At 39.7% G+C, this 25,587-nt stretch overlaps 1 protein-coding gene across 2 annotated transcripts in view; it reads right to left on the bottom strand.

Annotated features, from left to right (window-relative positions):
- The window catches only part of ARHGAP42 (Rho GTPase activating protein 42), a 226,419-nt gene that overhangs the window by 80,329 nt on the left and 120,503 nt on the right, over window positions 1-25,587 (bottom strand). For both annotated transcript variants that reach the window (XM_016206762.2, XM_016206763.2), the window contains exon 4: window positions 13,274-13,345. In XM_016206762.2, coding sequence (XP_016062248.2) covers window positions 13,274-13,345 — 72 coding nt within the window. The remainder of the gene's footprint in view (window positions 1-13,273; window positions 13,346-25,587) is intronic.

A 25,587-nucleotide genomic window follows, 5' to 3' on the forward strand; every position in this document is an offset into this window, starting at 1 on the left:
CATTTGGTCCAACTCTATGAAAAAACATATTGTACATTCCCCACAGATATTAGTCAGCCCCTGCAGGAACATTTTTTTCCTCACTACTTTTCAAGGACGCCTGTTCCCTATAGGGTAGCTATGCTTTTTAGATGAAAACAAATCCAAAAAATTCTTGTTTTGAAAAAAGACAAGCTGGAAATAAGCTCATTATAATTGAAAAAAATAACTACTAACAACTGGATAGCATTTCAGATTACACAAAACATTTCACATTAGAAATTTCATTGGATTCTCTCAAAATACAGAGCTGGCTGACTTGTCCAAGGTTACCCAACTATAAAGTCTTAGAAGGAAAAATGCAGAGCTCAGACTTCTAAGGATCTGAACACATGCAAGAGATGCCACCCACTGAAGAGGCAAATAAAAGTCAAGCTGTCCTCTTGGCTTTAAACTTATTCCACACTGAGGGTAAGTTTAATACACATGTTTTTAGAGAGAAACAGGGCACTTACTTTCCCAAAGCACTGACTTGGCTCTTTTTGTAGAATTGAAAAGTATTTTATAATTCAATCTTTGTCTACAGACATTTGTAATTTAATTTTGGTTCCAGTCACCTTATCTAATTTTAAAATATTTTATTAATTATTTCAGTTGCATTTATGCATGTGCAACACATTATTATTATTTTTTTAATCTATCTAAGGTTGGTAATGACAACAGAAAATGGACAGGCAGGGCCCTGGGGTGGGGTTGGAGATGGGTGGAGAGGGGTAAGGGGGGAAAATGGGGGACATCTATAATACTCTCAACAATAAAAAATAAAGTTGGTAATGACAGTTTTTAAGCAATGAGACTTTTTATTTCTTAAAATTGATCTAAGTATTTATATATAAGTCTAGAACAAAAACATGTTAAAGAAGTTTTCAGAAATGTAGGTATGAAATTTTTTTTTATAAATTGGGCTTCAGGGCCTTCAAATTTAAATAAACACAGGCTCAAAAGTAAATAAAGGGTTTTTCTTAAAAAAAATTTTTTTTAAAGCAATTAAGGTGGGAGAGAGAACAAAGGTACCTGATATTGCAGTGAAAATAAAATTTATTTTAAACTGATTCCTGATAAATGGAATTTGACTCTTGCTTTGCACAAGTTTCAGACAGCAGGACAAGTGCTATATAAGTAACCTAAGGAAACTGTTGTCATTAAAGGTTCTGTAAGATTCTATAAGAAATCGACTCAGTACAACATAACCAATATGTTTAGCTCCCTAAACTCGCTGGTGGAGATCAAGGTAATGAAATGTGATGACCCAATCTTTGGGCTGTTTGCCTTGATTTGCCCAGTGCCCTGTCAGGCATAAAGGAAAATGGCTTCAGAAGAGCAAAGGCTCCACTATTTGATAAATTCTCCCTCATCTATGACCAAACCCAGCCATCTCTGAGTGCTGCCAGATCTCATATGGCAACTGGGTATGTGCCACATGCTCGATGAGGAAGGAATCGTTTTCCAGGGAAAGCCACTCCTGCACCAACATCTCAGGCTCAGGGTGAGGGAAGAGCAGACAGGAACCTGAATCCTTAATGGCACTTACTCAAATGATACACAATCCCCACATTTCCTATTTTTCACTGTCATGACCACCCATGCTTTCTATCCACTTTGGCATTTTCAAGATTCACTGTTTTTTAGCATTCTTTCTGGGATGGGCCTTGCAGTCAAATCCAGCTCCCTTTGTACCACAAGAAAATTCCACATCTCTCCTGAATCCAGAAATTGCTTTGTCACATTATTACTTCTCTAGAGGAGAATACCCAGGAAGAATTTTGAAATATGCTGATGTGTAAACAATAATATCACTATATAAAGGCCCAATGGAAAAAAAAAAAATTGAGAGAGGTTGGACATGGGGACAGAACCTGCAAAGTGCGGCAGCTCTGTTTTGTTTCACCAGTGACATTTTCATCTCCATGACTTCATCATCAAGTGATTCCATTCTGGCTTCTATTTAACATTTTTACAACTTGCTAGCTAGCATTAAATTATTCCTTTCAATGTCGTTTGAATTTATTAGGCTTATTGGGTTGTTTATGAAAATGAATTCCTAGCTTCTAAATGTTGATCCCTTGAAAATAAACATGACAGAGTACAAGAAAGAATGCTACACCAAAACCTCAAATTGGGTTTTGGGATATTTAGAGCAAAAGGACTGATGTGGCTTATTTTAAGCGACCACCATTAATAACAAAACCTTACTGCTTTAAAAACAAGTTTCAAGTTTTAATTTCTATTGTTAGACATTTTCCTGAAGTGGTAACTTGAACAATGTATAGTAACTAGAGAAAACCAACTAATACCAATCCCTAGCGAGTGGTTTTATGTTATGATCAAGAAACTAAACCTCACCTTATATTCTACAGTGAGAACATAATGAAACCACCACATGTGACGGCATGAACACACAGCACTTGAATATAATGAAAGGGGAATGCAGGAATGGAAACATCTACCATCCGAGTTCTCAGTCTAATTATACCTAAAGTAACATTACTCAGAAGATGAATTTTAAGAATGAAAACCATGCAAACTGTTGTCATAGTATTGAATTATTAGCATCAAAATGTTTAGTATTGTCCAGACATGATAAACTCTGGTAGATATTAGCTTCTAAAAACATAACTGTAGTCTGAGAACCACACTCACTTCTGAGCTTATTCAAGCACCTTATGAAGACCCACAGGAGGTCCTACCCTTTCTTCCTATAGGTCCCCATGACTAAGTCTATACCTTTTTCTAGTCTGAATAAGTATTTTTATTAATAATATTTTCTATGCAGTTTCCCAAATCAGGCATCCAACTTTTTCAGTCTTCGGAATCTTGCTATTAATGAGCAAACAGATATGATAAATCAATGCAAGCACTTATATTGTGTTGCTCTGTGCTGGGCGCCGGGGATGGTATCAAAATGAATTTTTTAAAAGTTTGTCTTTCAGGAGCTCAGTTGAGAAATGAAAATGGGCATCTAGAAAGATACATTACAGCTTAGTGCAGACACTGTAAGCTGGGGGAGAAGTGGAGTCGGTGACTGCAATAGCCCACAGATCCTGGGCTAAGAGGCCGTCTTATCATTTGAGCCCAAAGATTTTTGTTTTAGATTTTAATCCTTTTGCCAAATGACCTTCTCATCTGAAAATCATGAGAACAGAGAGGAAATGATAAAAGAGAAAGGAAACAGGAAGGAAGGAGCGAGCAGAGAAGCTAGAAGAGAAGAGAGAGAGGTGATTATGGAACAGTTGAAGGCAGGGAGTAAAAGCTCCTGGAGCAGAGCTGTGGCAGGAGGAGAGAAATGACCACTAGCCAGTGGCACCAGCTCGAGGCCTGCTGAGGATATAGGTGGCAAAGTAGATGACGTGAACTGGGGAACTGAGGGGGGAAGATGGGAATCAGACAAAAAGGAATGGTCATGCCAAATTCTGCTCTTCTCTGTCCCAGGAAGAAGCCCACAGCAGCACTGATGAGCCCTTACGCGGAGTGGCCTTGTTGACCGTTACAGTCCAGTCAGAGAGGACAACAGGATAAGCAGAGAAGTTCTCATCACTGACTGACAGATAAGCACAGAAGAAGAGAGAAATAATTCTTCCCCAGTTCTCTCATGAGTCACCTCTCTGAAGTCATTCACAACCCAAGGAAAAACCCCAACATAAAGAGAACCACAGTCCTCATCAGACCTGCGGCTCCCAAGTCAGTGATACAGAGCAGGGCTTTCAAATTTTATGGTGCAACTGAATTAACTAGAGATCTGATGAAAATGAAGATAGGAATTCAGTACAGCTGGGGTGGGACCAGAGTCTGCATTTCTAATAAGGTCCTAGCTGATGCTGCTGGAGTTCATTTTGGAAATAAGAATATGGAGAACCCTTCTCTCCTGCTACAAGAAAAAATTGATGACAGGGTCAGAGAGGATCAACCAGGCTATATAAATATAACCCAAAAACAAAGTCAAGGAAACGCTGGAATTAGTCCACTGTTGGAATAGAATGAATGGAAAATTGACATTTATTACCAATTTTGCACTAGGCACCTTCACACACACATATTAACTCTCACAAATCCTGGGAAGGATACGTGTCACCTTTTACTGTGATGAAAGTTAAGGAACTATCCTGAAGTCATTGAGTTCACACATGGCAGAGCCAGGACTCAAGCCAAAGCCTGTGTGACTCAAAAGCCTGTGCTTTTTCTTCAAAAACAAGTGACTCTCTGAAAAGCCAAACCTGAGACAAGAATAATAAGGAGAAACCATGAGAAGCTACAGTCTTTTCTAAACACTGTGTATGAAAAAGGGGCTACGGCCCGGCCGGGAGTGGCTCTGTGGTTGAGCGTCGACCTAGGATCCAGGCGATCGGGGTTCGATTCCGGGTCAGGGCACATGCCCGGGTTGTGGGCTCGATCAATGACTCTCTCATCATTGATGTTTCTCTCTCTCTCTCTCCCTCTCCTTTCCTCTCTCTGAAATCAATAAAGATATATCTTAAAAAAAAAAAGAAAAAGAAGAAAAGAAAAAGGGGCTACGCAGTAATCCTGAAAATCTCAGGGGGCTAATAGACAGGCCTGAGAAGCTCAGTAACCACCCAGGATGGTCTGATCACAAATTCCTAACTGGGCAGGTCATGGCGGGCAGTCACATCTCAGGCCTATAGCTTCCTTAGCAAATGTCAATCTTGACTAAGTGAGCTCAGTCTATTCATAGTTCTTACACAGCTAGGATAACGAACCTTTGAAATGTCAGAGTAATTTTCTTTTCCAGACCCTCGGAGGCATAACCCTCAGCACGAGACCACCAGAACGTGAGGCCACAAAGCTCTTCATTGTTACCTTGTTGCCCACATGCCAACTCCGTTTACTGTAAATGCTAACTGTCCCATACCTTTCAATGTAAAAGAAGGGTCTCTCCACTTTGCTTTTATCAGTCCTACAGATTTTCCCTGTTTTCTTTCTCCCACCTCCTAACTCTACCTCAATGGATATCACACACCTTCCTTATGGTTTTTTAAAATTTTATCTTTATTGTTGAAAGTATTACAGATGTCCCTTCCTCCCCCATTGTTTTCTTCTTTGATTCTAAATGTAGAAAATGAACTGCAAAGCTGCCATTCTCCGAAACATTTTCTCAATGCATTTGGCTCAAATAAACCCATAAAATGTTTCTATAGGTTTGGACATTCTTATATCAACAACACAAAACACTCCTTAGTAATAAAAGGAAATGTAACGAACAGATTCTGTCCTAAAATTCTAATGTACAGAGTAAACTTATAAAAGCATATATTAAAGTATAGTAAAGCCAAAAAGCAAATGTGAATTTCCCTCCCAAAGGAGCCTTGATTTTCAAAGCATATATTAACCCCAAGTTCCTCAAAGTTAACAGAGTAAACAACATAACAGACTAGGAAATAGAAATAGAACATTTTTACAGGGTCAATGCATTTGAACATTAATTTTCAAAATGGAACATTTCATTGTTCTTTCAGGTTTGATTTAGTCCATGACACATCAAGAAAAATCTAAACAGATACCGTTTAACACTAATTCTAATAGATAAAACATAGAAGAATTTGGCTTAAAGAGACAGTACATCTCACAATGAGCTCACCAGCATTACCAGCTGGGACCAGTTAACCACATTTACCAAATAAGGCAAGTTTTTTCAATGCCTGAAATCTTTCTACAATGAGCTCACTTCACATCTCCCTGGGTTTTCTACAGTAATTGTAGAGGTCATCTCTCTAATTCAGAGTCAGTAAATCACCAGGCACTCGGTGCAAACGTGGGCTGCACAGTCTCTGCAGAGCATTGGGTTTGGCGCCACAGTATTACTGAGTATACACAGAAGGGAATGATGCACAATGTATTCTAACAGCCAAACAGTAAGAAGCTATATCAAGCCAAACCTATGAATAAAGTCAATGAGAGATGTTTACTCTTGTGAATGAAAACGGCAGACCTTACCTTATTTCTCTCAACATGTTTCAAACATACTACTCATCTAGCACTGAGTCTGTACAAACATATTCACAAATTTCAATAATGTTGGCCAACAAATGAATCATTTACACATTGCCAAAAAAACAAATTAATTTTTCCACTGTTAAATGACTGCTTTCTTTATAGTGTAGAAATTATGCACACTGACAAAAGAAAGGGAAATGAAATATATGATGGGATTTACCACATTCTTACTTAAAGCAGCACTATTGGCTTGTCCACCACATTTTGGAGTTTATGCTGTAATTTAATTGTAAAGTGGTTTTTACATGGCCTTCTCTTAAATACTTAAATACATTCTATTTAATAGGTAAAAAAAAAATTATTCATCATCTTTTTCTTTTAAACTTCTTGCATGCAAACCCACAGCCCTAAACTGAGAATATATGTTCAGCTTCAAAAGTAAAAGATTTCCATGAAGATAAAAGTATTGGAAATAAAAAAATTTGGTGTTTATGTTACAAATATGACTTTCAGCTACTAATCTATTCAAGGTCACAGCAAATTTACTCTTACTATAAATTCTGTGGTTTCCCAATGTGGAAAGGCAAGTCATCAAAAGCACATTACTAAGTCTGTAATATCAGAGATGGTCCTATTTGCATGAAGACCTAAAAGACTGCAGGAGGGTGAAAAGTGAAATTTGTTCTAGGCCTCAGACCAGGAGTTTGCAAAGTATTTTTTGCAAGGGGCCAGATAGTAAATATTTTATGCTTTGTGGGCTACATGGTATCTAATACAACCAACCAATTCTGCTGTTGTAATGTGAGAGCCACAATAGAAAACACATACAGAGATAAGCGACACTGTGCTCTAATAAAAATTTATTTAAGGGAACTGAAATACGAACTTAACATAATTTTCACGTGTCATGAAACATTAGTCTTTTAATTTTTTAAGACCATTTAAAAATGTAAAAACCATTCATAGTACATGGGCCACTCAAAAGCAGGCAGCTGGCCTGATCTGGCCTGTAGTTTGCCAATTCTGGCCTTAAAACAGAGAAATTAACATTCTCAGCTCAAGAAATAAAGGATACCCTTCCACTCTGCAGGGTAGAAAACCATCCTGAGGTAGAACAGAATGGAATCAGCTGTGTCCTTTACTGAAATGCATGCTCTGAGCTGCTGCTGGTGCTTAGACTGTTAAGAAAGCACACAGGATGGTGAAATCAGTCTTTTCTGTGCTAGCCATCACTTGGGAACAGCTGAATTCACAGACGGGTAGATAAGTAAGGCTCTCCTGCCCAAAGGGAAGGACAGAAGTGAATTTTCAAAAAGAAAAGCTGTGTTATACTGGAGAACTCATACTAACTTCATAGAAAAGCATTCCAATGGCAGGTGCTGCTGAATGACAGCAGAGAATGAGAGAACTGTACCTTAAGGAAACTGAAAGGCTAATGACAAGGCTCCTCTTTGAACCCCATGGAAAAGACCAGGTTTGTAATTCGCTCGAGGAAATCAGCGGGTGCTTGGAGTAAAAGACCTCTGTGATCTAACACAGGCCTGAGGTTGTTTCCCCTTGCCCTCCTGCTGGTGGGTTTTTCTAGTTAGCAAGCCTTGTGTGGCCAGCAGGTACACAGAAATAACTGGATATCCTGATGGTAGAACAAAATTTACCGTGAGCATTCTAACACAAATATTAATGAATCACTGACTGGTAGCTGGTCTGACTCTAGTTTTCACAATGCTCATAAATTATCTTTTAGAAATACACGTTCAAGACTCTACTGCCGCATGAGTGTAGTGTTGTGATTAGGAACATATGCCTCAGAGCCAAACTGCCTGGGTTCAGTTCCTGCTCTGCCATATACTAGCTGCCTAATTCTAGGCAAATTATATTACACTCTCTGTGGCTCAGTGCTCACTGGTTAAGGAGAGAAAATAACCCCTCCTTCACAGGGCTGTTGTAAAGATTTATATATATATGTGGGCAACCTACAGTACTGTCTGACACATACGATTAATATCTATTATATCCTGATCATCATGATTTTGTTAACAAAAAAATAGTAACAAAATAAAACAAAAGACTCCTTGGTATAGCACAAAACTCTCTATTATTCTGCCCCACATGGATATTTCCTGCCTCATTTCTCACTAATCTAACTTACTCTTCCACTTACACACATATGCTAACCTATAACCAAGCATTTATTCATACTATGGGTTATGAAATCCGGGTGGGTTATATGATCAGTTTCATGGGTTATAACCAGCATTTGTTTTAATGATGTGGATTAGAATAGAAAACAACTGAAAACACCAAATGACAGCACATGTAGAAACAGTAGTATATTTGCAAATATAATCACTCAACTATGATGTTAAATGCATCTGATGTGGTTCGTGTTTTAAAAAATAGCTCTAATCACACCGGAGTAGATCTGTTGGGAGACTGCTGGTGTGTATGAAAAAGGGGTGTGTAATAAACCTGATCAAAGGTAACCTCATAGGGTGATCTGATCACACATTCCTAACTGGGCAGGTCATGGTGGACAGTCACACCCAAAGCCTATAAAAAGACGATCTTTGCCCTAAACTAGCCCTGTCCATTGTTTCTTTGCATCTACTTTAACAGGCCTTCGAAATGCCTCTTTTTCAGACCCCTCAGAAGTATAACCACCCTCAAAAGAGCACATAATGCTGTTAACTGTCCTATAATCCAATCATAGAGACTTCCCTCTTAGCTTTTACCCACATTTAGTTAATCTGCCTTACATTCCTGCCTTAATTCCACATGTATAAAAGAAACTGCAAACTGTCATTCTGGGAAGATTGAGATCTTGCTTCCGAGCATGTTGTAAGTTTGGCTCAAATAAACTCATAAAAATTCTCTACAGGTTTGAACACTCTTAGGTGGAAACTGGTTTGAAGAATTATGTTCTAGCCCTTGCTGTGCCACCAACTAGATGCCCTGTCTGTTTATATGTGGACCATGAGCACTTGGTCTCCTGAAAGGCAGTTCTAGCTCTTAAAATATCTAATAGTCTGGTATGTATGTGTGTTTACACACACACACACACACACACACACACTTTCCCATAATGTATTTGTCTTTGATTGGTAAGAGTCAGTTCATGATGAAACAAGTAGAAAATGCAGATGACTTACAATTGATTTTTCTCTGGGGGCAAGGAGGAGATTTCCAATATAATCAATGAACTATAGCTGTTAATTTATACAGAAGGTGTGGAAACAAATTACAATTCATGCTGCTCTATTACAATGCTGCTCTAGATATATTCATATTATGAAAATTCTAGTTGCTATTAACAGTTCTGAATACCTACTTCTACTTCATTTCTAAACTTTAGATCGGCAGCCGTGCGTGTATCAGAAGACAAGTTAAAGACACCAAACATTCAGTTCCACACTCTGATACATGTACTTGCCAGGCCTGCAATACAGTTCCATCCTGCAAATACCATTAGACTAAGAACCTTTAAATAAATACATTCTTGACAGCTGTTCATAGATAATTCTTCTAATCTTTAGCTACTCAAAAAGCAGGACCCAGCTCCTCTGTCCTTGAGCTCCACGATGCCATCAACCTTTTCTAACGCCTCTCACAGACGCATGAGGCTTTTTCTCCCTCAACTGGAACTCACTCAGGGCCTCGCTTTCCACAGCCAAGTATCAGGTGTCTCAAAGCTCCATAGTACACACTACAAAGGAAATATCTGTGGCCCATGGATGTTATCCACTCCGGTTAAATAGGATCCTCTGGTTGTGAGGAGAGAGCCACTTTGACTCAGCGTTTTCCTCTTGGACCGAGCTAAGAAGGTTGCTGACTGCAGTGGAAGATTCTCCACTTAACAGACCTTCTTGCCTTCCAGCTGGCTCATGGGCTTGAGCACGCTTCTGGGAAACCTCTGCCTTAAAGACTGTGAAAAGCAGGGGAGTGTCATTTGTAGAAATAACTTTATTTATCAAGTAAGAAAATACCTACGTCAAACAGGGAGTAAAGCAATAGGGGGAAAAAAGAAACACCTTCAAGGATTTCTATTCCCGCCACAATGTTTTCGCAATACCGAAAGAAAAGGAAACCGGCTTAAACACCAACCTATATTTCAGAAGAAAATGCCTGTTTTTTATTCACTTTACTATAAAAGGGCTACTTAGCAGCTTAGACACAATTTAGTATTAAGAGCATCCGGCCCGGCCGGGCGTGGCTCAGCGTTTGAGCGTCGACCTGGGATCCAAGCGATCGGGGTTCGATTCCCGGTCAGGGCACATGCCCGGGTTGTGGGCTCAATCAATGACTCTCTCATCATTAATATTTCTCTCTCTCTCTCCCTCTCCCTTCCTCTCTCTGAAATCAATAAAGATACATTAAAAAAAAAAAAAAAGAGGATCCAGCAGATAAAATTCGCAGAATCACCATCACCAAAGGACCAAGTGCACTATTCTTTATGCTCAACATTTCAGTTGAGCTCATTGAACCACAGGGTTAACCCGGTAATGAGCGGGCAAAGCCATAGTGCACTATTGTGTGCCCTTAGCCGTCTATCCAGCAAGTGAGATGTTTACAAAATAAAGTGGGTGCCACTGCTCAGGCTGCTACAACTGTAGCTAATCTAAACCTTCAAATAAGAATAGGCCATACACGAATAAAATTCACTATCTTTTTTTTTATTTACTATTTTAGATGGGCCAGAAAACTGACTATTCTGCACTAGAAAAATAATTTTTCCAAAGCTCTTCGATTTTATAAAAGTTGATGAAGTGAAATATTATAAATCAAGGTTGTGAAGTAAAACAGCTTGATTTTAGCTCCACTGTTTGACTTCCCAGCTGTGACCTAGTGCCGCTCACTCATTGTGTTCCTTGTAAAACAGGTGTAACACCTTTATCACATCACAGGTTGCTTTGAGGACTTAATTAGGCCACAGATGTCATAGTTCAGTGAAAACTCCTACAATACAGATGCCAATAAAGATCAGCTATTTTTATTCTTGAAAAGGCTCTTCCTTGCTCTGGAACACCATATTCTTGTTACTTCCTTCCTTTGCCCTTTCCTTCTCAGCCCTTTTACCTGTCTTGTTTCTCTCTCCCCAAACATCAAAAGTTGAGAGTTTTCAAATGATAAAGAACGTAGGTCCCCTTCTCACTCTATGCTTTCCCAGTGGGATCTAATCTACCCCCAGGATCTCAATTACCACCTAGGGAACAATAATTCCCAAAGGTGTATTTTCTAATTCAAATCTGATTATGCACCTGACAACTCAACATCCCCACTTGGCTATCTCGGGGGAACCTCAAGGTCATTGTGTCTAAAAGCCAAAATCGCCACCCTGCCATCCAAACATAAACGTTGCTCATCTCAGTAAGTAGCTTCAAAGCCACTGACTCACGCACCCCAGGGCCCTGGGAGTCATCTCTGAAGTGTCCTGGGCCTCACTTCTCAATGTGGAACCCATTTCCTATCCCTTTCCATCTTACCCCTGAAATACACCCCTTCCTCTCCACAGCCACCATCACCTTCTGAATCTAAAGCCACTACCCTGTAACCCCCAAACTGGCTTTCACAACAGCAGTCTTGCCTCCTCCAATCCATGCATGACATGCAGCTGGAGTCGTGCTTGCAAATGCGCACGTCCTCCGTGGCCGCGGTCCTCTATATTCCAAGCGCATCAGATCTTTTTCCTTTAAATGCAAGCCTCTGTCCCCCTTGAAAGTCCCGATTGCCCCCGTCGGTTCCTTCTTCTGGAATGTGCGGGCGTTCTCCCCTCCCCGCCCCTGCATGCCCCCATCTAGCTACTTCTTCCCCTGTCCTTTCCCTGCTTAACCAATGCCTCCTCCAGAAAGCCCTTCCTGGTTCTCAGGACAAGGTCAGTTCCGCTAATTATACCCTCACGAAGCACCCTGCCCTTCTGCATCCCAACCCTCAGTGCCTCTGCAATTACTCTGGTGTCTGTTTTCCACAAAAGATAATAAGGGGCGCAAGTTGCAGGGAGCGTGTCCGTCTTGTTTACAGTCGGTGTCCCTTCATCTTAACGCCAGGACAGCCACGAGTAGGCCAGCCAGGACACTGATAAATATTTGCTGCATTAATTAACACGAAGATGGTCCTGCCATAGTCCCTGACTTGGTAATTGTTCGTAATTGGGGAAGAAATGCATATAAAACGAATTTGAGGCAGATGGTGATAGCTTTTTACAAGAAATAAGCATGAGGATTACTGGATTCTATGGGGGGGGGTCAATTCTGGAAGCGTGAATGAGGAAAGGCCTATATAAAGGACGCCTTCTTTCTGGTGCTGTATAAGCCACGGAGAGGTAGCAAGACTTCAACAAGGGGAGGGTAAGAAGTATTCGGAGGAGAGAGAGAGGTTGGGCAAAGCCATGGACAGAGGCTGGTGAGCAGGCACCTGGGCCTGCTGAGGGAGGTCTCATTGTCAGGATTAAACTGTCTCCCAAGGAGGGCCACTGAAGGTCTCACCACCGAAGAATGACAAAGAGGGGGAAATCTGTCAACAGATTAGGATGGGAGTGTGGAGACCAACTAGGTGGCTATTTCAGTGTGCCAGACAGAAGAGAAGGCGGGAAGGAGGAAAAGCCCTTCTGTAGTCGGATGGGTGGTGCTGTTCGAATGGGGAAGGGGTAGGTCACTGTCTCAACAGAAAACCAAACAGAGAAAGGATGAGGGAGAGGGGAGATGATGGGTTACGTTTTGGAAACCCCAAACTTTATGTCCTTCCATAATGTTGTGCAGGTAGTTAAAATGTAGATCTAAGAAAAAGCATGCAAGTGAATTTCAGAAAATATTAGGCTTGGGGAAATTTTAATTGGTACACAATCAACTAAACATTAATGCAAAGGTTTGACAAATGTGTCTAAGGTTTTTCCACAAACACGTTTTCATTCATAATGAAAAAATACAATAGATAATAAAAGTTCTTTTGTGATAACTGCCTGAATTTCCAATATGCCCTGTGCCTAATTTTTATTTTATAGGTGTTAAGAACAAAGCTCATAATTTTACCATAACTTCAGCCCCTTTAATAGAGTTAGTATCCTACAAATGCAGGGATGGAAGAAACTCACTGATGCTGACTTTTTCTCTATTCAGTAGAAGAATATCTTCTATGTTTAAAGAAACCCCAGTCTTTGTAATAGGCTCAGTGCAAAAGTTAAAAATGACGTACAGAATTTTTTAAAAGGTCAACCTAATTTCAAAATGTTAACAGCTGCAATTATGTCATCTTTAATTAGCAGGAGAATATCTGAAGAATAAAATGTAACACTTACTTTTGCTGCACCTATTTGTTCTTTTCGGAATTTCTCAAGGGGCGCAATTAATACATCATTAGCGTTTTGAATCTGAAATTAAAAATGCAAATACATTAAATTCTGTATAACTTCATGCAAATATTGATAAGAGATGGCTCCTTTAGTCACCTTATTTAAATAAACAGCTTATTTCTCTTGCTCACTTCTATAAATGAAATAAAAATACCTTGCATGTTGCAGTCTTTTTCTACTTCATAATTAAATTGTTCTCACAAATTATTTCACTCGATCCTAACATAATGTAAATAATGTGAAAACAAGTACACGCGCTAAGATCTTAGTTAAATATTTAAATTTCTTATTCTAAGACATAAATAAGAAACAGCATATTGGGTATTAAATTTACAAATACCTTTAATTACACTGTTTTAATGCAGTCAGTTCAAGCATCATTTTAAAATTGAACTATATAAAAGCTCTTCCATTTTGCCACTAGAACGTTTTAATTCTACAACTGCACAGTAAAATAAGGCCCATTTTTCCCCTATTCCATTAGAATCCTTACACTTGGGATTTGCCTGAATGTTCTCATATTTCCAATCCTACTAAAATAGTATCTGATTTCTTTTCAATGAACAGTATTTTAGCCCCAAACTCCAAATTGGAATTTCCCTAAAACTTTAAAACATAAATCTTTTAATGCGTATCTTTAAGAATTTTGTGAGAGGGTTCGAGGTACGGGGACCAGGGGCTGAATGCAAGGAGACAAACATTTCTAAGAGTAGTATATATATATTTTTAAATCCATTGCTTTTCAGAGACAGCAGAAGGGGGAGAGCGAGAGAGACATTGATTGGTTGCCTCCCACACACACCTCCCGATCAGGATGGGGGTCAAGCCTCCACTCAGGTATGTGCCCTTGACAGGAATCAAACCTGAGACCCTGTAGTCGCAGACCGACACACTAACCACTGAGCTAAACCACTGAGCCAAACCGGCCAGGGCTCTAAAAGTACTATTATGCTGGAAGGAAATCTTGATTTAAAAAATCCTTTAGGCCCTGGCTGATGTGGCTCAGCAGTTGGAGTGTCCACCCTCACAACAAAGGGCCATAGGTTTAATTCCTGGTGATGGGCATGTCCTTGGGTTGCAGGTTCAATCCCTGGCCCAGTCGGGGGACACATGGCCAAGGCAACCAAACGATGTGTCCCTCTCACATCGATGTCTCTCTCTCTCTCTTTAAAGATCAATGGGAAAAAATATCCTTGCATGAGGATTAACAACAACAACAATTCCTTTAGAAAGCATTAAAATTAAACACAAGTTCTTAAATGTCTCACCACAAAAAGAAATGGTAATTATGTGACAGGATGGAGGTGCTAACTAATGTCATGGTGGCGATCATTCTGCAATATGTAAATGTATCAAACCACATGTGCACCTCAAGTTTATACAATGTTATATGTGAATTACATCTCAATGAAGCTTGGGGGGTGGGCAGGGGAGCAGGCCCAGTTAACAATTTTTTTTCTACCAGTGTAATAACAACATGATCTGTTACATAATTAGCAAATGCTACGATTTAAAAAAAACATTTAAAAAATGTATTACTCTATTTTAAAATAGGTTAAAGGGTATACAGGAGTTCCTTATATTATTCTTATTAATTTTCTGTAAGTCTGAAATTACATCAAAAATTTTAAATTCCAATAAAAGGATTTTACCTTCGTGTATTTTCACTAAACGGGTTATTCTCTAGTCAAGTTTTACTTCTTAAACTCCAGAACCTAAATGCACTGAGACAGTACGCACAAAAATAAAAGCTAGAGTGTGATGCTGTCTCTCTCCAATTTGCAGAAAAATGGGATGACAGGCCTTAAAAAGACAACCTCAAATCCTGTGCTGTGAAAACACACAAAGTAGATCTATGCTGAAGATTCTTTCTAAGACGCCGAGGGGTCTGGCTACCTCTGTGGAGGTATCTGTGGGCACCTCTGCCACCCGTCACCCAATGCCCCTTGGTGAGCTCAGACAGGCACCCTGCAGATACACTGCGCCGGCCTCTGACTGACAGCTCCCTGGAAACAGTAGCAAAGTAGCTCACTTCTCACTCTCACTCTCAACCCTCGCTGCCCTCCTGGAAGGCCAAATACATGTAAACACACCCATAAATATCCAGAGCTCACAGACAAAATAAATAGCTGATTCTGCCTTTAAAGTGCAGTTTGCATAAAGGGAAATGACAATGTCATGAACACGTCAGTGTAATTTGGAAAAATAGCAAAAATAAAGGCTAACACTTACTGAATGTTTATGCTGGAAACAAGCATGATCTAATGTATTTAAAGTTAGTGAACTTACACAGGGAGAGATTTCTCAAGGGCTGAAAACTCCAACAATGAGGGTGAGTAAGATGAGACACAGTATAGCGCTTAAAGACATGCACTTAGAATAAAAAATACCTGGGTTTAAACAGGGTTCTGCTGCTACGTAACCCTTCTGAGCACCAGCTGCATCGTCAACCCAACAACTGGGTTCTAAGAACTAAAATAATGCACGTAAAACACTTAGCTCAGCCCGGCCGGCGTGGCTCAGCGGTTGAGTGTTGACCCATGAACCAAGAGATCACTGGCTCGATTCTCAGTCAGGGCACATGACCGGGTTGTGGGCTCAATTCCTAGTAGGGGGCATGCAGGAGGCAGCTGCTCCATGATGTTTCTCTCTCATGGATGTTTCTATCTCTCTCCATCTCCCTTCCTAAGAATCAATAAAAACACATTTAAAATATATAACACAGCAGCCTGGCCGGGCGTGGCTCAGCGGTTGAGCGTCCACCTGGGATCCAGGCGATCGGGGTTCGATTCCTGGTCAGGGCACATGCCCGGTTGTGGGCTTGATCAATGACTCTCTCATCATTGATGTTTCTGTCTCTCTCCCTCTCCCTCTCCCTCTCCTTTCCTCTCTCTGAAATCAATAAAGATATATTTAAATATATATATATATATAAAACAAAACACTTAGCTCAGTGCCTTATATACAGTAAGTGCTCAAAATTTATAGCTTTTAATATGCCAAAGAAGCATAGAAAATGAATCTCATTCTGAATGTACCTACTTAACACACTTCTGTCTCTGAATCCTGTTTTGCCCCTTTGGGTGGAAGTGTATCTGAGTGCACAGTATAAGAAAGTATTTTCCCATGAAAGTTCCAAAAGGCAGGCGGCTTGGACTCCCCCACGCCCAATCACTAGGTATTTATATATGTGCCAAGCACATTGCTGAGATCGGAGGGGATGGGAACAAATGAGGGCCTGGGCTAAACCTTTCAGAAAGTTACTGTCTACGAGAGGAGGGGGGAATGCATTCATTCTACAAGTATTTGATGCTCGTAAAGCATTGTTAAAAATCTTGGGAGCCGGGCCAGGCATGGCTCAGCGGTTGAGCGTCGACCTAGGATCCACGCAATCGGGGTTCGATTCCCGGTCAGGGCACATGCTCAGGTTGTGGGCTCGATCAATGACGCATCATTGATGTTTCTACCTCTCTCTCCCTCCCTCTCCTTTCCTCTCTCTGAAATCAATAAAGATATATTTTAAAAAAATAAAAAATTTTGGGAAAAGTGAAAGGCAAAACTGATCACATTGAAAGGAGTTGCATGGTAAACTATGCCAAACTCCTTATAAATAGGATTTTGACAACATGAGAATTAAATGAGCCGATGTAGTATTTAGATACTGGATATAAATTGGATACACCAAAAGGAAAAAATATTCTAGGAAAAGAGGACACCGTGAATAAAGGCAAGAGGGTAGAACTCAGCACAGCATGCGGGGTGCAGTGCAGAAAGAGAGCTTTTATTGAGCAGTCGCCAAGAGTCAATAATTGTGAGTGCACTGACCATGCTACAGGCACTCGCTGAACTTTTTAAATTTGGGAAGAGCAGAGTGAATGGGAAGCATGTCGAACAGTTCTGGCACAGGGCGGGCTCCACAGAAGTAATATGTTATTGTTATTAATTAATAAGAACATTCCCTAGCTGGAGGAAAGAGTATAGACTAGTAGTCGTCAACTCCACTGGAATAAGTAAGGAAAGGGTGAATTATACCCGCAATCAGGCAAAGCAGCCTGAATATGGAATGACTGTTGGCTTCTAAATAGAGGATTTTTCTTTTTAATGTTACAAAAACTTGTTCTAGGAAGCCAGTAGGGCGTGGGATACTTTGAGAGTGAAGAGATGAAGGCAATAAGGTGCCAACGGAAAGGCTGGGAGAGGAGAGGAGCCAGGTCAGGTGCCAGCGTGTAGAGAAGAGCAGCCGGGAAACGGCAGACAGTTCTGCTGGGGAACAAAGGGAGAGGAATTCAAAGCGATGGAAGGTCTCCGCCTCGGGCACTGGACCTTCGGCCTCCCACTGAGAAAGGGGTAACAGAGGCAGGGAGAGGCTGGCAGGGGAGGAATGGAGACAATGAACTGCACTCTGGAGCTATTCATCTGGTGCCAGGGGAAGACTCAAAGAACTACCTTGGCGGAATGTGGCACCTCCAAAGGGTAGCGCTGCTCGGTGCGAATGCAGCGTTTTTATTGGGGTGAGAAGGGTCAGGGAAGGGGGCGGGCAGGTGCACTAAGACGGGGGCCCACATTCACACATAGCCGGGAGTTTAAATCTTTCACAACCCCCTTTCGTTGCTGTTACCTACAGAGGACCTGAGAATACAAGCAAGCCGGAGGAGGCAGGACAGAGTAAATGGGATACGTAACAACCATCCCACGGGCAAGTATCACCTCCTATCTCTATTCCGTATTTCTCCAATTTTTCTCTTTTGTTTTCGGATTTGCTCATATTTTTCCCTCTTTCGTCCCCCTCGTCTCATTCTTTTAATGTGAAACCGAAAGAATTTTTAAAAAAATAAGTTCCAGAGGTAATAAACAGAAAAAAAATGAGGAAGGAGGAGAAAAACATCCAAGAGTGATAGAAAGCAGTGGATATGACGTATCGAGTGTTTACTGTATACCAAGTACTATGCGAAGCTCTTCACAATATGGAGCGTGAAGTCGATTTTATGCGAGTAATGCGAGTCATCTGGAACGTATCAGGAACGTGAGCGCCCAAGCTAGCCCCAGTTCCATTTGAATCTCTGCACCGAAACCACTCAGACTCAGTGTTTTTGTCCCTATATCTCTTAAGTTTTTAATAAAAATTAAAGGGAATATATATATATATGTGTGTATATATATATAATAAATCATAAGATAGATTTGGCATATGACAGACTTTCAATAAATGTTCACTTCTTCACAGAATTCAAGTGTCTGCTATGTGTTCAGAACTATCATAAGCAGTCTTAGAACTTCCTGCCCAGGGGGATTTAAAATGTGGTTACTCAAAGGCAGAAAATAAAATCCAAATTAATTTAACAGGACAGTCCTATCCAGAGTACCACTGACAACAGCAGATAACCAGGACCCTAATTCTTCCATAAACCATTATAACCTATGTGTGGCTTGACATCTGAAATATGATGCTTCTTGGGTGTGCAGTCCATGGGCTGCTGTTCACAAGATGTGAGTCTAAATTCAAGAGGTCGAAATGGAAATGCCAACACTCAAAGGGCACAAAGCGGATTTACAGCCCCATGTGGCTGCGCCTGACCCTCGGGCTTGCACACCCCCAGGGAACGCGTGCCTGTCACCCCACACAGGGCTCCGTGGCCTGCACAGGGTTCTTCCAGCCCGAAGCAACCCGAGGGGAAAGTAAAGAAGGTGTTTTAAATGTTGGTGGGGTTAAGGGGCTTACTGCTGCTACTGAATAATACAGGGAAGCGACACACAAAATGGTGGAAAACCATAATTAAAAATGAGAATCGGGGGGCAACTCTGGTGATTTAACTTTCACAAGGTTGTTGTTTTTTTAAAAAAAAATCTAGAGAAATGCAATTTTGGCTCTCACAGAACTCTTTCTCTCCAGATTTACGCAAGAGGCTTGATGAAACTCCTTCCAGAAGGTACCACTGGGGGGGAAAGCCATGTCACAGAGTTCAGGAGATTCAAGATCCCATAACATTTGTGGAATGTGTTACTCTGCATGACCCTGGCTAAGAAAGAAGTTTAAGGAAAAATACAAAAGCAATTTCAGTACTAGTCTCCCTTGATATTGATTGTACAAGTTCTTGAAAAGGTCTTATTTCAGTAACTAAAACACAATTAACGTATTAACTATTTTATAATTTTTAACCATCACCTAAGCCTTGGGTTCAGACAACTTCTTTTTATAGATATTGGTCCATTTTAAAATTCAAAAATAATTACTAGCTATTTCACTTGTTTGCTGTAGCAGAGAAGCAAACCTAACACTGGATAATGGTTTCCGATACTTAGCTACCTGGTGGACACACTTTAACTGTGGGTGCGTTACATTAAGCTGGGCAACTCAGCTTCCCGTCACTTTTCTTTTGCTGTGTCAAGTGATTCTAATAAACAGCCACAAGGGAGTGCTCATAAATCACTCAAAAGTAATGGCTAGAAATGGTTTTATGTGGTTAGATGAACGATTCTCCAAACAAGTTTGGGTGGTTTTTTTTTCTCCAAGTATCCATGAATTATAATTTTCTCTAGACCATGGATTTTCAAGCGCTATCCTATAGGAATTTTCAATGCTTGCTGCTCACTGCTGAGAACCTCAGCACAATGTGCTTGTCCAATGAAGTGAGTGGCGATGCACTAAAAGAAATCTGAAAAGTAACTCTCCTTACACTTTGACTTTCTTGCCCCTTTCCAGGCGTTGGTTCCAGTGTAGGCGCCAGTCACAGCTCATCACTAATCAATGACTACAGTGTCCCAGTAGCAGGGGCTAGACTGACACTCATTTCTGGAAACTGGTCACGTTAATGCTCCACAGCTATGCAAGAGATAGTCCATCGCTAGTCAGGATATCCACAGCTCCTCTAAATAAGTACCCAAAAGTTATTTTGGATCAGTTAAGATGAGCAAATTACTCTAAAAACACATGTCTTTATCTATATAAGTAAAAAAGTGCTATGTAAGATTATCTGGGTACCACAGTCATCCATTAAATGTTTCCTTTGAGTGTCACTTTCTACTTGCATATTGAATGTTTTGCTTTTACTTACTAAGCCAGTGCTCCACTATGAACCCCACCCCAATGGACCTCATAGGTTTAGATCCAGCTCTCAATTAAGTTTAATATTACTTTCATCTTTTCTTTACCTTCACCAGTTCAGTAATAATTCTTTTCTTATAGCACTATAACAGAAAAAGAAATTTAAGGTTTTGAAGAATGCTGCTATATGAATCCCCTTTCATTTCAGGAGATGAGTATAAGTAGTACTTGCCAGGAGAGAGCACTAGTTTGTAGTTAACTCTTGGTTTATACCCTGACAACTGTGTGACCTTGGTTGGGCTAGTTAAACTCTCCGAGTCTCAGGTTCCCTTTCTATTAAGATGATACTATGCCTTTATCTCATAGCCTATTCACAAAGATTATGTTTTAACGATCATAATGATAATTAATTATCTTATGATAATGATCATCAGAGCTTATCAATATAAAGTTGTACTGGCCTCCTATTAAATTCACTCTTTTGAGCAGGCCAATCTGAATGCAAATGTCATTTTTTTAAAAATGACCCAGGAAGCTGCTCCTGGAGGTGTGCAGTAGGAGAACACGGGCTCTCCCCAGCACATACTGATGCCAAGGCCCCTTCAACGGAACAGAGTGGTCACCAGCGCAAACAGCAAGCAATCCTCTGCTTCCAGAGCTCACAAATGTCCCGAATAAAAAGATGTTTGTTTGTTTTTAAATAAAACCATCTATACTCATAAGATAAGAAAGTAGGAAAGCATTCGCCCAAGACGGAATAGACTGTTTTCACAGACTCTATCTGAGAAATAGAGGAGTAGACTGCAAAATGTCATATAATCCACTGTGATCTAATAATGTCATAACTCTATGTGGCAGCCAATGAAATTCTGTGAATGCTGTTATTTGCACCGGAAAGGTAAGTTTTCTAAAACTACTTTTGCTTCATTCGTCTGACCCAGCAATCTCTAATGGGAGGTTAAGCTAAGACTATCGCAAAGTATTCAAGCATTGTGGAAACATAAACACCAGCTGAAACCATAACATATTGTCTCCTCACAAACCTGTGTCTTCTACCTGCCATCCTGACTACTGCTTATTCATTTATACCATAAAATAATGAAGTCTTTTTAAAAATCAGCAAAAAAAAAGGTCAAACTGCTTTTCAGCTATAAATAACAAGATAGATAAAGGGTGAGATTAGAATTGACATCTTAAAAGCTACTGAATTTACTCTCTCCCCAACATCCTGCACAGATATTCCTGTAACAAATACTTTTCTATTGATTTTGACCAAAAAGTTTATATTTAGCAAAACAATTTTATAGAATGTGTGGCTGCATTCCCTCCAAGGCCATACAAGGAAGACGCTGACATTAAATCGACCTTTGAGAATACAGACTCTGAAAGATATAATACATGCCTACAAGCTCAGTTCTTTCAACCGATTAATTAACCACTCCAGAATCTTACAAAGATACTGGTGAGGTTACTTCATCCGGTCCTCTACCTTTGGACATTCTCAGGAAACCCCTGATCTGAACTTGTGTCCCTCTGCATCACTGCTATTAGGTTCCAATGGTGCTCTCATGTTTGTTAACACTGTAAGAGATGGCCAAAGATCTTCCCATAACACAGCTGTCCCATGTATACCAATGTTCTTGTTCTGATGAAAACATAACTCTCCTCCCTCTTCCCAAACCTCAAAATTCAGAAACACTATGCATCCTGAGCTGAGCCGGTAATGGCCCCAAGAAGATTTTTCCCAAGTGTTATCTCCTAGCTTAGAGGGATCAAAGTGGCTCTTTATGGGTGAGGACAGGTGGAAGGACCTTCAACAAACTGATAATTTATGTCATTCAATGTTTATCTCCCCCTACCTTTTAATGCCATTTCTTCTTGCTAATATTCCTCTCCCCTTCTCGGTATTCGGTACTAAGAATATCTTTGGACAGAGATTAAAATCACTCATCTGTTTTAAATTCATCATTTGTGAATTTAAGCAAACATCTAATAGTCTTTGCGTGTTTATAAAAGAAATGAAAATTCATTAAATTCCCAGTCAGTCATTTTACAGCCATTAACATTTTAGTAGCTGAACGTTAATGTATTTTAATCATGATTACTCAATATTTATGAAATTCAGATTGTTAAAATCCTAAGAAAGTTTTAAGATATCCCAATGTATATGCAATTTCTTAAATTGCTTATTGCAGTTTTACAATGATGGGGGCGGGATGGAAGGAAAGAGGAAAAGCGGGGAAAGGAGAGAAGGGAAGAAGGGATGATGTAGGATAGGTATGCACATAAACAAGTGGAGAGGGACCTAACTAATGCAGGCAGCAAGATGGGTTGGGGTCCAGCGGTGGGCTGGGCAGGCTCATAGTGGCTCCAGAACCACTGTGTGCATCTCTTCCCAACCGCATTCAGTGACCTGGGGTGGAAATCAGCTGAAGTGGGAATATTTACACCATGGCAATCAGCAAGCATTATAAATCAGGGTTTCTCTCTCTCTCTCTCTCTCTCTCTCTCTCACACACACACACACACACACACACACACCTGAGTGCTTGATGGCCATAAACTTTTTACCAGCACATCACTGCTTAGAGAACTAAACATGTATTTGAAAGACACAAATATTAAACTACAAACTACAGTAAAAAGTGCTAACTTTACAAGGTTCCTTTTATCTAGTTATTAAAGCAACTCTTTAAACATGTATTTGTGGGCTTATACCATTTCCAATTTATTATGTCTTTCTTAACACCCAAAGGATGAAACTCATTTCTACTTTTTTACACTGAAACTTACTTTTATACAAAGCAGTGATTTGGGATTTCTGGCCTGCTACAGCAACACCCTGAATAAACTTGTACTGTCACTGATGACAAACAATTTCAGCCTCAGGAGTCTAAGTAACAGCAGGTCTCTGTGCTGCTGGGTTGAGAAGGATTCTGAAGCTGAATCTGGACAGTGAAGGAAAGATCACAAAATGTTGGCTATAACCATCTCTTGCTAACGAGAGTGACAGTACTCATGCTGCATGTTATTTACTTATAGATCTATCTTTCCAGCCCTGTAAAGGTGGAGATAATGTATTTTTGATCTTTTTAATAGTCATTGCCTAGCAAAGAGCCTTGCCATACATACATCAACATACCACTGCTAAATTGATGAATAAAGTCATTTCTAATAGCCATCATTGGTACCTGCAATGAGTTACTGTAATAAATAGTTACTCCTAATATTACTGAGCATGGCAACCTACCTATAGGAAATGAAATATTTTTGAAATTAAGAAAAGTATTTCTATACTATGTACTCTGATACATGTGGTGTAATATAGATAGCAATCTATATCTATATTGGTAGCAATATGAAACTAAGCTCATTGATATTATATTTAGGAAAAAAATCAGTCATCAAAAAACAATAATTTATGACTTCTTATGTTCACACAAGATTCTTTACTTATAAATTGGTTTTGGAAAAAATATATATATACTATTGCACTTCAAATCCAGTTTTACAGAGGGCTGGCCATATCAGACAAATGGCCATTAAAATGGAAAGAACAGTTACCCCCTCGAAAGTCAGAGATACCAATACCTTCAAATTCTCCCTACTCCTATGTTTTTAAGGTTGAGTTCACCACTGTGATGAACTGCAAATGTGAAAAAAATAAATAAATAAATAAATGATATGGCTCTCTTAGATTTTAGATGGAAACCAGGAAAGGGGTTTAGGATAAGAGAGTAAGTTATAGAATAACAGGCCCGAAAGCATTGAGGAGAAAAGAGTAAGCAGGTCACTCCCATCAGGCAAGTGGGGAAATAAATTACCAAGTAGTAGTAGGCATATAATTACTGAACACTTACTATGGACCAAGAGAATTCTCCTTCAATCCTTATAACAGCTCTATGAAAAAGGTACTATTATTATTCATAATTTTCAGATAAGGAGACCCAAAGAGGCTAAGTAATTGGTCCAAGGCCATAAACGTGAACCCATATCTCCAATGTTCTCCTATACCAACTATACCACTCTCAGGTAATAAAGAATATACTGCAGGACCAAAAATAAGGACTGCACCCAAATAAAGTTATATGAAATGTGAGTATGGCTATCATTAAAAAAAAAGTGGAAACAAAAAAACCAGGCTGTAGACTTAGAGTGATGAGATTATGTTTTATTTTCCAATTTCTAAACCTTGAAATGTAGATATTTTCCTATTACAAATATTTTTTGAAAAGTGATACGTACTTTTGATTGCGTCCCCAAACAGTTTCACTATTGTGCTGGTGCCATATTTATGTGTGATAAAGTCACGCTGAGTTGAGTAATAACGCTTTTTCTTGGCTTATGAAATGCTTAGTTGTGACAATGCAGTGGTGAGGTAAGAATCGGCATGGACACAGAGAAGATCCGAAAGAGATTACTGTAATCATTAACTAAAAATAGGAGCATTTCCCGCACATAATTCTACCCAATTCAAGTTTGGGAAATGAAAAAAGAGGGATATTCTTTCTGAAACATAACCAGAGTAGTACTGCTTTTCCTAGTCTACTTTCCCTGGTACAACACTTCCTCGGCTGTTTATGTCACATACTATCCTGATATAAATAAACACAGGAAACATTGTAATTGGAGCTTGTACAGTTAAAAAAAAAAAAAACAGTACCAGAAGCTAATATACACACACAAAGTATATCTTTCCTATAAACTACCCCTGTAGTGACTGCTTAATGGGAATATTTTAAGGACCTCTGGGGGCTAGGGGAAGAGAAAATAATCTTTTGAAATAAATAATCCCTTAATTGAATAAACCAACAAATTGAATCCCAGTGTTGTTAAAAATAAAACCAGGAAAAATTAATTAGAAGAGAAAACTTCAGAGCTTTAATACAGAGTTACAGAAGTCCACGAGTACCCCGGTGTTATCTAAGTCCTACAATTTAGCAAACAAGAGATATGATTTATTTTGCAAAAATTCTCTTTTAAACTTTCCCAGGCATTTGAGCACAGGCTCTTAGTCATAGCTAGGAATTACTTCTCAAATAAGTTCCATATGTTATAACTTTTGTCCTTGGTCTTTTCCAAAGCCAGGTCTGCTCATAAACTACGGGCCACTTTTCCACACTGAACAGCTGTCAAAAACTTCTTACCCAGCGAAGCAAAGAACCCCTTTCAGCCCTTTCTGTGAGGTCTTATATCAAGTGAAATGAGTGATGTCAAT

This window comes from Miniopterus natalensis, chromosome 11, assembly GCF_054644295.1.
Source record: "Miniopterus natalensis isolate mMinNat1 chromosome 11, mMinNat1.hap1, whole genome shotgun sequence".
Lineage (NCBI taxonomy): Eukaryota > Metazoa > Chordata > Mammalia > Chiroptera > Miniopteridae > Miniopterus > Miniopterus natalensis.